This window comes from Triticum urartu, chromosome 3A, assembly GCF_056163025.1.
Source record: "Triticum urartu cultivar PI428250 chromosome 3A, HENAU_Tu73, whole genome shotgun sequence".
NCBI lineage: Eukaryota > Viridiplantae > Streptophyta > Magnoliopsida > Poales > Poaceae > Triticum > Triticum urartu.
This window is the reverse complement of record NC_141875.1, coordinates 732,379,550-732,392,754: the sequence shown is the minus strand read 5'-3', so window position 1 is coordinate 732,392,754 and position 13,205 is coordinate 732,379,550. Positions and strand designations below refer to the sequence as shown.

The 13,205-nt window shown below is 44.6% G+C and overlaps 1 protein-coding gene across 9 annotated transcripts; it reads left to right on the top strand.

Annotated features, from left to right (window-relative positions):
• Positions 1-7,722: 7,722 nt before the first annotated feature.
• On the top strand, positions 7,723-12,130 carry LOC125546286 (acetyl-CoA carboxylase 1). Of its 9 annotated transcripts, none has more exons than XR_007300531.2 (7): positions 7,723-8,185; positions 9,023-9,115; positions 9,256-9,351; positions 9,699-9,860; positions 10,613-10,692; positions 10,829-11,001; positions 11,295-11,683. XR_007300531.2 is itself a non-coding variant. In XM_087514352.1 (7 exons), the coding sequence occupies exons 1-4, from the start codon at positions 8,102-8,104 to the stop codon at positions 9,673-9,675; spliced, it is 333 nt and encodes a 110-aa protein (XP_087370478.1). In that variant the 5' UTR covers positions 7,723-8,101; the 3' UTR covers positions 9,676-9,860; positions 10,613-10,692; positions 10,829-11,001; positions 11,295-11,683. The 9 variants fall into 9 exon arrangements, 5 of the variants coding, with proteins under 5 accessions (XP_087370478.1, XP_087370477.1, XP_087370480.1 ...); XR_007300530.2 differs by having other exon boundaries at positions 9,681-9,860; XR_007300528.2 differs by adding an exon at positions 8,273-8,342 and having other exon boundaries at positions 9,256-9,860.
• Positions 12,131-13,205: the final 1,075 nt, after the last annotated feature.

The window sequence follows — 13,205 nt, the reverse complement described above, 5'->3', positions numbered from 1 at the left end:
GAAGTGGGACGAAGTACCAAAAAAAACCAAGGGAGGTGGGACGAAAATTGACCGGCGGAGACTACCAACTGCTCCATTAAGAGTAGAGATTAATAAAGAAGAATATGGACCCCTGGATATGTCCATCCGGTCCTCATATCACTAATTAATAAAGAAGAATATAATTGCTGAGTGGGCACCCCTTGCTGAGCTGGCTACAAACACAAACAATGGACACACCGTCAAGGTTGAGTGGAAGCGCGTTATTATCACAACTCCTGAGAGCATCTCCAACAGCCGTGCTAAGCGCCGTGCGCAAAAAACCTGTTTGCCGCACGCGCTTCGGCTGGTTTAGCGTGCCCGCCTGCGCTGGCTCCAGCAGCCGCACTATAATGCAGCGCGCGCGCTGCTCCAGCAGAGCACAAAAATACAGCGCACACGCCGCACAAACCACATATACATGAGCAAAAATGATCAAACAAACAAAATAAATCAACAACAAATAGTTCAATTTCGTTATCATTACAACTCAAACAAATAGTTTATCGTTCAGTACAACAAATGCAATAAACACAGCAAATAGTTCATGAACAATACAATACAATGTCGAATGCAGATATCATCATGCTCTTTGTCGTCCATGCCATGCCCACCACTCTTCAATCAAATCATTCTGAAGTTCGTTGTGCGTTGCGGGACGCCGAATGGCATGATAGGAGGCAATAAAACGGGCTACCCTTTCATCCCTCCATCGCACTCGCACGGGATATCACAAGAGCTCATACTGTAAGTAGTCTAAATCTTGGCCACGCTCATTCCCGATGATCATGTTGTGCATGATCACACAAGCGTGCATGATGTACCAAAGCATTTTTTAATCCCAAAATCTAGCCGGTCCTCTCACAATAGCAAATTGGGCTTGCAAAATCCCAAATGCTCTCTCCACATCTTTTCTAGCCGCCACATGAGCATTGTGGAAGTCAAGATTTTTCTTACCTTCCAGCTTTTTGAACGGCTTCACGAAGGTTTGCCACTTTGGATAGATGCCATCCGCTAGATAATAGCCATAGTTGTACGTACGACCATTTGCTACAAACTGCACCGGTGGCAACTCACCGTTTGCAATCTTATTCATCAGTGGTGACCGGTTGACAACATTGATGTCATTCAAAGATCCAGACATTCCAAAGAATGCATGCCAAATCCAAGTCTCCTGATCGGCCACCGCTTCAAGGATTATAGTGGAACCCTTTTTTTGGCCGTGGAATTGCCCATGCCATGCCTTTGGACAATTCTTCCAACTCCAATGCATGCAATCTATTGAGCCAAGCATGCCAGGAAAACTGCGAGCTTTGTTCATCGCCAATAGCCTTGCGACGTCTTCAACATTGGGAGATCTCAAATACTCCTCGCCAAACACTTGCACAATTCCCACTGCAAAGCGCTTGACATACATGATGGCTTGGCTCTCACCCATAGCCAAGTGATTATCAACAAGATCAGCCGGTATACCGTATGCCAACATACGCAAAGCGGCTGTCACCTTCTGAAAGGTGCTATGTCCGAGCTCTCCGGCGGCATTCCTCCTTTGCTGAAAAAACGGTCATGGCTCGCTAGTTTCTCTGCAATGCACCTGAACAACTCGGTGCTCATCCTAAACCGGCGACGAAAATACGACTCGGGGTATATGGGATTCTCCGCAAAATAATGCCTAATCAATCTGTTGTGGGCATCGATCCTATCCCTCCAAATTTTCTGTCGACCCATAACCGAACCACCGTGCTTCGGTTTTTTTTATATGCATAGCTAGGATCATTGCAAGATCCTCCTCCTCTTCCATATCAAATTCTTCTTCGGAAGAATCATACGACGAACTCATCTACAATGTTCAATATTATACTATAAAAACTACAATTCAAAACATGCATCAAATTCATGAAGTTTGAGCAATACATACCTTGTAGGCGTTTTGTCAAACACCTTGCGGGCGCGGCGCGGCAGCGAGCGCTCGGGCGCTGTTCCTCGGACGACGGAGGCGCGCGAGCGCCGGCGGGACTAGGAGGGGATGGGGCGGAAGCGCGGGCGCGCGGGGATAGGCCGGGGAAGCCTGAACGGTCGCCGGGGGGCGCGGGCGGATCATTTCATCGCATATTTCATCACTTCAATCACTCAGAATAGTTCAAATCCACAACTATTAGTAAATTTGAATAAAACAGCCGGTAGCTAACACAATTAACTACAAAGATGATATATAATAACAGATCGATCCACTCTGGATCCATTGGAGACAATAAATAAAGTAAGCACAGGATGAAAATATATCTCAATCAGAAACCCTAAACCACGAGGAGACAGTGTAGCCTCGCAAGGCGAGACCGGCCAAACCGGCGGCCCCGACGGCGAGCAACAAGGCACCGGTGATGACCAGGAGGGCGACGTCCGCCCCCGTCAGGCCGGCCTGGAGGTAGGAGCCACCCAGGAAGAAGCAGCCTACCATTATGAAGGAGATGCCGATGAGAATGGTACCGACGACGTCGATTGTGAGCGGCCCATCAGAGTCCACGCTGCCGCCGGATTCCGGCTTCTCGCCGCTGCCTCCATGCTGGCCTTGGCCGTCCTCGAGATCCACGTCCTCGTACTCGCCCGCCGCCGATTCTTCGTCCTCCTCGGGTTGCTTCGACCGATAGTAGCTGCACCTGCAAAGAAGAAGAAAAAGCTTGGATTGGATCCATGGTGAAGCTTTGAAGCTAAGCTTCATGGATGACTCGATTGGGGTCTTCTCCGGGGGAAGAAAAGGGCGGAAGATTGTTTCGATCGATCAATCGATCTGTACCTGAAAATCTTCGTCATCGAAACGGGTCGCTGAGATCTTGCGATACGGCAAGACGCAAATTAATCAAGTTGTTGCGTACGTACGTGTTAAGTAACACGAGAGAAATAGGGACCGGAGCCTGTTGCGTTCCGCAACCTATACGTAGAGAGGAGTTTGGTCATTATCCGACTTGTGTTGTTATCCGTTTCAGTTTAGAGTTATGGCGCCCTATATGCATGCATGCATGCATCTGTCCATCAAGTTTTTCTTCTTCCGAAAAGATGTCCCATCACGTACATAGCCAGGTACTCATACATGCCTCCCCACAATCGCCCCCGCCCCCCTTCCCACGGCCCGTTTTCTTTCCCTCGGTGCTGCTAGAGGTGGTAGGGGGTTAAGTCTCGACACTGGTCGATGAAGGCGATGGCAGAAAGATCTCTGCTCTGATAGTCTTTAGCGGGCGAGGCGAGACGTGACCTCCAGATGATGACTTAAGGGCAGAGGGTATCGTTGTGCAACTTTGGCGCTGGTGTTTCTCGCTGGGTTAGCGGCCCATGGTGACGAGGCGTCGGTTGCCGCCATCCCATATGTAGTTATATGGACGACATCGGCGACCTTCTATGTGCCAATATGGCGGTCCTGCGCTCAGGCGCACGGATGGCGTCGTGGTTCCACACTGCTATGCGGTTGTCACAATGGGCCGTAGGGTCTTGGACCTTTAGATCTGACGTCAACGACGATTTTGTTTTGCTAACCAATTCTGCCGTTACAAACGAGGGCATCAGAGCATGTGGACTGTGTGGTACTGCCACTCTGCCAGAGTGTCCAAAACAGAGATTTTAGCGGTGCGACCTTCCTCTCTCATCAATATTCGTTGCATGTGCGACGACAACCTTCGTCGTTCCGAGCCTTTGGTGGCGACTCACACATGTTGTGGCTAGGCCATCTGCTTGTGCGGACATTGTCTTCACTTGCGTCCCATCCCATGTGAAGATCGTGCAACACATGTACTACCGGGATCACCGAAAGTGGTGGCAATAGACCATGGTAACTTCAACTTGGTGGTGCTTCTTGAGTACATGGTCTCGAGCTCCGAGATGAAAACCCTACGCCTAACCCTAGTTTGTGATACCTGACATTAGGGAGTTTTTCATCATTACTTGTTGAAGGCATTGCTTGGATATTCTTGAATTTTTATCTTTGGTGTGAAAACCCAGGATATGACCTTTGTTGTTTAGATCCGATGAAGGCGGTGCTTCAACATCGGCCCTTCTTGGTAGTGTTGCTGCTAGAGAATCTTTATTATTACCCTTGCGATGTCAAGAGAAGGTGTCAGTCGGTGAGTCACGATGTTTCTGTCGACTACGAGGCGCCTGTAAATTTGTTCAACCCATTCAACCTTGGAACAACCTTGCAACTGCCTCTCGACTAACTATCGACCAATCTGGAACAACCTTGCAATTAATTTGCAGTAAAGTGAACAGAAAATCAGCATCCACATAGGACAATTGAGCAGCCTTGCAATAGAAAAAACACATGACATGACAACATTTCTTGAAGAAAAATCACACGCACATATGAGAAACAGGGATGGCTGAGGGCATGGCCAATGGGTAGCCTCAACCTAGTGCCCCGCGGGTCCACATAGGCTCGGAGCTTAGTTCAGACTAAAAGCTACAGCCTCACAGGAGCTTATGTAACCTACAGAAGAGCCGGCCTCTTGGGGTGTAAAGGCTGAGAGAAAGCAAGAAAGGAGAAAGGTAGGCTGATGCATGCAAGGGAAGAGAGAGAGAGAGAGAGAGAGAGAGAGAGAGAGAGAGAGAGCAAAGAAAACAGTATGCATGTGAGGAGAGATGAGTGGCTATAGAGTGTAGCCTCTAAGGCTCGGTTGGCCAGAAATTTTCACAAACGATGGTTCTATTAGGCTGGTTGCAATGGGGTGTATCATATACTAGTGTATGATACTACATCCGTAATGCATAGTATCATATGTTGGTATCATAAAAGGCTACATTTATTACTATGCATGACACAAAGTAGCATATCATTTAATATAATACGGTATCTTGATATGATACTCAAGCATCCCTTTCTTCATTTAATTCTATGCCACCTCATAAAAAACGCTTAGTTGGCATACATGATTCTACCTATGATACTCCCATTACGGGCAGCCTTACTTTTTGATGAGATAAATAGCTGAGGCAGTATCAAACAAAAAAAATGATAAGGCCAACGGAAAAAGGAAATGGGCCGCATCATCCCACAACCCCCCACACGCTATTGAGCCTTTAACGACACAAATCACTTTCTCGGGATCCGGCGGTCAGCTGCGTGATTGGGGTATAACTATTTCTCAGCTTCAGCTAGCTAGCCGAGAATTAGCAAAACCGATTTTTCTTCATCAATTAAGTAGCCAAATCATTGGCCAAGACTACCTTTCTAGAAAGGGCTAGAACTTTAGGAGTACACGATTGAAAACACCACTCACACATAATAGCCTCTCCAAGGCGGTCACAGATAGCCCATCCAAGCTAGAGCACCCATCAGAGACGTTGGTCGTGAATTGGAAAATCCGATGAACTTTTTTCAAAAACTATGAACTTTTTTTAAAAACTATGAACTTTTTTTCAATATGATGAACTCTTTTAAAACATTGATGAAATTGTTTTCAAATTCATGAACTTTTTTCTCAAATTACTGAACTTTATTCAATTTTCTTGAACTTTTTCAAATCCGTGAACTTTTTCGTTATTTTGTGAACTTCTATGAATACGTGAACCTTTTCTTTTTCGAAAAAAATTCGCAAACTTCTCTTAATCTGTGAACTCTCATTTTTTTTGGAACCGCGCAACCCATATTGTCCTTAATTACTACCGAGGTAGTAATCACCACAAGTACTTAGCATCTCTAGTGGTTAGCCGAGCTGGTTTAGACTGCATAGGTGTGAGTAAGAATCCTGTGCGGTGCAACTTTTTCTTGGAATTTTTGTTCGCTGGCGTTGCGCGCTCGTGGGCTGGCCCAGTAAGACGCTGCTGCAGGCGCCAGTTGACTGAATGGGCGCTTAAGCGCCATATAGGAGCTCCCGATGGTGGCGACAATGCCGACATTCGGTGAGGCGTCAGCAGGGCCGGCCCTGGGGTATGGCGGGAGGGGCGACGGCCCAGGGCCCAGGCCGGGAGGGGGCCCATGATATAGGATACATATTAGTATAGCCCAGCAAGAAATAGGTATGAAAAAAATTATACATGAGAAAAGAAACGAGATGGGCCGGCCCTGCAGATAGCTAGCTAGCGATGGCGAAGCGTCACCCCAGCCAGACGCAAGGCACGGCGCCACGAGAGCTCCTATGCGCCGCTCGCAGCGGCGAATTGTCGAGCGGACGCACAGGCGCGTCTCCAGCTGGGCCGGCCCATTGGCGCAACGCAGTAAAAAAATCCCATAAAACTTATCCTAGAGAGAGGGATCGAACCAAGGACCTCCATCTTTGTACGCACGAGCATAACCATCGCGATAGACAAGCTTTCTTGGTTTTCTATGGCGTGCGGAGCTAAATGTAATGGAGACCCGAACATTTTCTCAAATTCCTAATGCGAAAATTATTTTGAAAAGGTGTTTCTTAAAAAGAGAACACTTTCCAAATTCTAGAAGAGAAACTAAAAGGCATGAAGAAATTTTTGATAAACTGAACACTTTTTAAATCCAGAACGGTTTTTGAATTTAGGGAACAAAATTTTGAAATCGAGAACACAATTTGAACATGAACATTTTTTAAAGCACGAACCTTTTTTTAATCTTAAGAACAAATTTTGACATGGAGAACAAAATTGTAAGCCTGGAAATTTGAGAACAAAATTTGAACATGAACATTTTTTAAAGCACGAACATTTTTTTAATCTTGAGAACAAAATTTGAAACAGAGAACAAGTTTGGAAGCGCGGATTTTTTAAAGCATGAACATTTTTTTTGAATCTTGAGAACAAATTTTGAAACATAGAATAAATTTGGAAGCACGAACATTTTTTGAATATTGAGAACAAATTTTGAAACAGAGAACAAATTTGAAAAATCCCGAATATATTTGGAAGCACAAACATTTTTTGGAAACCTGAACAAAAAAGTTGAAGCCTGGTACATTATATTAATTTCCAAAATTTTGTACTTTTTTGTGTAACGAGTACAATTTTCGAATTTTGAGAACAATTTTTAAAAAACTGAACATTTTACGGAAAGGAAAACAAAATTGGAATATTTTGAAAAAAAAGAGAAAAGAAAAAGAAAATGAAATAATAAACCAAAGAAAGAAAAAAACAGAAAAAACGAAAAAGAAGAAAAAAAGGAAACAGAAAGGAATTTGAAATTCTGGATAACAAAAAGGAAATAGAAAGAATAAAAAAACAGAAAAAGAAAAAAAAGGTCAGGAACCTTCCGAAAGTACCCAAAACCGGATACTGTAGCGCGTAGTTGGGCCGGCCCATCTGAATCGCTAGGTCGCTCGGCTCTGTGCGTTCGCTCGACAATCTGCCGCAATGAGCGTCCGCTAGGATATTCCCGGCGCCACGGCCGCTTGTTTTGCTTCTGAAACAAATCAAAGATCTCGTCGTGTGCCTTCGTTGCTCGTCAGTTCATCTTCGCAACTTCGTTCTCTCGTCGACTGTTGACCTATCGCTCGGCTCCTTGGCCGCCGCTAGTCGTCGTCTTTGCGTGCGCCGCGCGGCCATCTGGCATCCCGCAAGGCGGCAATTAAACCCAATATAAGAGTCGCTACTATAGCGCCTCATAGCGATGTCCACCTCATCACAGGTAAAACCAGGGCGAGCTATTTACTGTGTTGGCAAAAAAAGAATTAGGACGAAAAAACTATTCGGATCAGAAGGAAATTTCCCAGCAGCTTCCTTCTTCCTTCCCTAGGAAGGCAACCTACGCGTCTGACTCACACACCCACATCCTCGTCTCCACGCCGCCTCCTTTTCCATCGCCTGACTCAGACACGTCTCCTCCTCTTCCCTTGCTCCCAGCGTGCACTGTCCTTCCGTCTCCTCGCTGGACCACCGCCTACTCCTGCCCCCGCCCCCGTCCCCGCCAGTCTCCCCAGCCCTCGTCCTCGTCTTCATCTCCTCGCCTATGCAAGCGAGCAGGTGCTGGTGGTGGTTTGATCTGTCGTGGGGGAGGCGGCAGGCTCGGCTTGATGGTGGAAATAATAAATCCAGGTCAAGGAGAAGTGCTTCCGCTTCATTCCTATGTTGCTTCCTTTGATTCAGCTGCTCGGCCTTGCTCGCTCTACTGCAGCGATGGATTCCATCGCCGCACATGCCGGTTGACGAGGAGGAGCTGCGGCGTGGTCGGAGAACTGACTGCATCTACTACCTCGCCTCCCCGTTGACCTGCAAGAAGGTAACCCCTGCACCTCCCTCCCACTTCTTGAATCCACTACACATCGTTACACTTCTGTTCCTTGCACTAATCCAATGATTATTATAGCTTTGTAGCAGTAGGAAACTAGGAATCTGTATGACTCGAGAATGCACTCAAGTGCAGCACTACTTGCAGGGTAATGAGTTTTTTTTTTTAGGAATTTCACATGGAACAGTTCAATTTCTGCATGATTTGGAGATAATTCTAATGTTTCAGATACATACATTTGATTTGAGCTTTTTTAGTTTGACATTGATCCAACTCGAGCAGGCATGCTTTGCATTTATTGCATATTAATCTGATCAAATCAGATTTCTGTTGTACCTTCAAGTCATTTTTCTCCTAATTTCAGTTCAATACGTAAAGTACCTTTTGCCCTTGCGGGTCTACTGGATAAGTTGTAGACTGTGTACGGATAAGTAGGATATATGTGTGCTAGGTGCAAGTTTGTAATTTTGTTTTATTTGTAGGGACATTTTAGGTCCTTTATTTGTACTTGGGTCTCTTGTACTAATGTTCAGGGCAGGGCAGTGGAAATGCTGTATAATAATCTGTACGTAGTTGAGACTAAGAACAGAATAATGACATGTTTGTTTTTGGGCAAAAATTTATCATGGGGTGGGGGTTGTAAAGGAATAAGGGAGGCTGATATTCTTTTAATATTTTTAATTCAACTCTACCATAGTGAGATTGAATGCTCTACTTCCAAACAGTTGCATGGAAATGTCCACTGTCCATACAAAATGAACTCAAGTTTTCTGCAAATATTGTATATTAACCAAAGATGATTTTTATGCCATCCAAATGGTTTTACAGGTACACAACGATGATGAGGTCAGAGCCTTGTTTAAGCAAGTGCAAGGAGAAGTTCCTGGATCTCCTATATTTATTATGAAAGTGGCATCTCAGGTCATACATGATACACTGATAACAGTAATTATTTTCTATTGTATCTTTGTGTTACTCATGTTCAGTATTCAGCAAGTGCTTCTTCTGTACTGATAGAGTTTATTTATCTACAATCTTGCCTTTCTGTTATTTCTTTGTAGAGCCAACATCTAGAGGTTCAATTGCTCTGTAACAAGCATGACAACGTGGCAGCACTGGACAGTCGAGACTGTAGTGTTCAAAGAAGGCACCAAAAGGTTCGTTATTCTCCTGAAACATTGTGTTGTTCAATATCAGTTTTGTTGGAATTAGTCTGAGCCAAACATTTGTGTCCTGAGTATTGGTAGAAGTTCTACAGCTTCAAGGAATTACAACTTCATTGGACGATGTAGCAAAGTGCAAAATGTTGCACGAGTTATACAAAATTTAAGTCTTAGGATTTTCTCCAATGCAATCGTTTATTTTTGTCAGTTATACTTATACTGTACTAAAATAGTTGAATGTTGCATTTCAAATTCAAGAACAAACCTTTTCTTCCTGTATTGATATATGTGTCGGGACGTCGGCCTCTCTCTCCCTGAGCTAGCGCGCTGCCGAACGGCAGGGCCCGTCCATTCGGTTTCGATCTGATCGGGGGCTTCCTTATCCTTTGGCTTACGATTCGAGGTGCGCTCGTGCGTGCGCACGATTTCGTCTTGATTTCTGGTGAGTGACTGAGATCTGCTCTGCTCTGCTCGGTGCCGGAAAACTCAAGGTTTCAATCGAGGTCAGTTCGTTCGTTCGTTCGATAGAAGCTGATTCAGTTGAGCCCTTATATTGCTGTTGCGGCTTCCAATAATTGATGCGTAACAGTTCTGAGACACACATACTGATGCTACTTCATGCAATCAACCAGCTAAGCTAAGTTAAAGTTTGGTCTTCCAAATGGATACTAGCACCACCAAACATTAGGGATTCACTTTAGCTATATCATCCTTAGTAGATTCTCTGCTTAGTATTTGCACCTCTTCATCTCAAACTTGCTAATTCTGTTTATGGCTCGCATTCGTTCTCTTTTCTTTGGGACATGGGTATCGATGTTAGTATTTTCTATCATTATCTGAACCTTGGTAGGCTGATGGTTGATTTTATACTCCCTTCTGTATATAGCCCCTTTTGCAATCTGAGTTTATTATTTCATATGTGTTCATCAAATTCAGCCTCTGGGTGGCAGGATTAGCCCATTTAAATCAGTCTCTGCGCAAACATAAGTCGCTGCTATCCAAAAACCTGTAGAACTAGCTTGCTGTGTATTTATTTTAACTCACATATACAAGGGGTAAATAAGCACGAATCGAAAAAGAACACCTAAGATTTCTTTAATTGTGCTCATTTTTACATTAGTAGACAGAATTACATAAGTTTGCCTCTACCACTATTGATATCAGCGATGAAATTTAGCTGCTTTTTAGTTCTAGGCTGAAAATGATGCTGAAGTTCTAAACATTCTGTTTGACTGAATTTTTTCTTGATGTGCAGCTGAATTAGGGAAGGATGCCGAAGTTACATGTACACAACCCTTATATTCTACTCCCTTCGTTCCAAATTACTTGTCACAGGTATGGATGTATCTAGATGTATTTTAGTTCTAGATACATCCATTTTTATGACGAGTAATTTGGAACGGAGGGAGTACTAACAATGGCTCTCTTTTGGAGATCGCTCGCTGAAGTTATTCGCCTTTGGTTACCCCAGGGGGAAATTTTCAAGCTTGCTTCACGGGCAGTAGCTCCTCCTTCCCCAACCCCACTTTGTCTCCCCTGTGATTTGCCTGTTCCTGATCTTGGTGGCTGGCATGTCTCAAATTCTCATTGGGCAGGGCTACTAACGTAATGGAGCAAACTGGAAATTCCACCTGCATATTTTAGGTAATTATGTCGTGTTTTTTAAACCCTTCGTGTGCATATGGTAGGCATGAACTTGTCCCTGCAGCTCATGATAAGAGTAGGACCTTAAATTCGCCAGAATGAGTTCTTATTTTGATTATCTATAAAGTCTTGTTTTGATTATCTTTCACTTTACTGTAAGATAATAAATCTGGGGAGCTAAAGCTTAAGAAGTTGCAGAATGAGTTTGCCTCCTTTTTCACGCTCTATATCGAATTCTTTGGTCGTTTTATACAAAGATCTTGCCCATGTCCCTGAACTTCTTGATTTTATAGGGTTCTTGCGGATCATGCTGGTCACTCCGGGGCATTGGAGTGGGCCAACTTCCTAACGACGGGCAAGATGGAGCTGATCGGCTGCTTGGCAGCGACCATGAGGCGAGGCGTGGTGCCAGCTGCAGCGGGTGCAGGAAGCAACAACATATAAAGATGGGCGCCGAGGTACACCGTTCACTCCCTCAAAAAGGAAGAATCAACGTAGTAGCTAGCATTCAATTTTAGATGCTATGTATTTCTGATTCTTTTTGGCAGTAGAGAGCTATGTATCTCTGGTTATCATTTTACCTGTTGGACGTGCTTCTAGGACGTGCTTCTAATCCACTCTGCAAGAATATGACCTCTCTATGTTAATATAGACCTACCACTAAACGGTTTGCTGCTGCACCTATGTTAATTGTGCTCTTTTTTGAACAACTGGTGTCCATCTGGGTTCCATACGCACGTTCACAAATAAAACAGCTGGATTGGTGCGCAAAGGACCGCAGAGGAGGCGCGCCCCTGCCACTAGTATCTATACTAAACGGTACATATCCATGAATCCATTCATGTACATGTTCCTGATGACCTGATCCATCCCCGATCCCCCCCAAAGCCCTATTTCTGTAGTTCTTTTTATTCTTTATTAGTACATATTCAACTATTCATCCATCCATGATCCATCCTAATTTTCTGTCATTCTATCTACACGTCTAGGGTTTCAATCATCCGATGTATAAATTTCTAATTTTCTGTATCCTCTTTTCTTCATAATTTTCTAGCCATCGTTGACACTTCAATTCTTTCATGGACCTCTTTGAGCAGTTGAAGAAATTTAAAAAGGTGTTTTGGTTTGTATTCAATTCAAAAAATCTGATGTCCTTGGATGACAGCAATCTACGGAATGTTGCACTACTTTTGCAAAAGCTTTTTCTGATGATAACTCATCTAAGTCTTGGCTTGGCCTCACCAGGGACGCTGCGGAATCAACTCACCATTTTCATGCGACTTAAGTAACAAACGCGTTGCATAAATTAATGGTCTACTTCTGTATAGATGGGAATCATGCTATATAGCATATACTACATGGTAGAAAAAACATTCTCCCGAACTAATGTCATGTGCGTTATGTATGCCGTATTGTGGCTAGCAAATTGACTAAGCTCGATTATTAATGAAATCACAACGATCTTGTTCAATAAAAAAAGAGGTTCCTTCTGGGAGTTCACACCATCACTGCCAAAAGATTTGACTCCACATTTTTGGGTTAATTCCTCAAAACTTCTATGTTCTGCTCAAATTTGAAAAGGATAAGATAACTCCCCAAACCTCTCTAAACTAAGAAAAAGGCCCACCATCACCAAAGTTGCCATGGGGACCACTCTGTCCACGCGGTCCCCTTTGGTGTGCTACGCTGCCCATTTCTGCGCTCAATCCCAGCCACGCCCCCCCCCCTATGGGAGCCTTCAGACCCCTCCCGCTATCGCCATCACTCACCATCGAGCTGGAGCTCGTAGCCCGCGTCGACATGCTAGCAGAGCTCCTCGGCGTCGTGACCGACCACTCCGTCCTTCCTTGTTGCAGTGCACCTCTCCCAAGGTTGCGGCCACCTGCGTGCACGTGCAATACCGGCCACCGTCGCCACCCAATTCAAGCCACAACCTCGAGCTTGGTGAGGTTGGAATCAAGCCATAGCACCAACCCCACCAAGCTGACAATGAGGGTGTGCGAGGTGAGCAACCACACATGCACCCCAAAAAAGGTGGGGCACGAAATCGAAATAATCTCGTGCTAACTATATGACATATCACATAGGATCTTGAGTCCCAACGTTTTCTTTCATTTTCTATGCATGTGTTCCCCTAACTTGTATCATCATATACAACATTTCCACCTAGTTGCATTTAGGAGAACTCCATTCATCCAAATCGT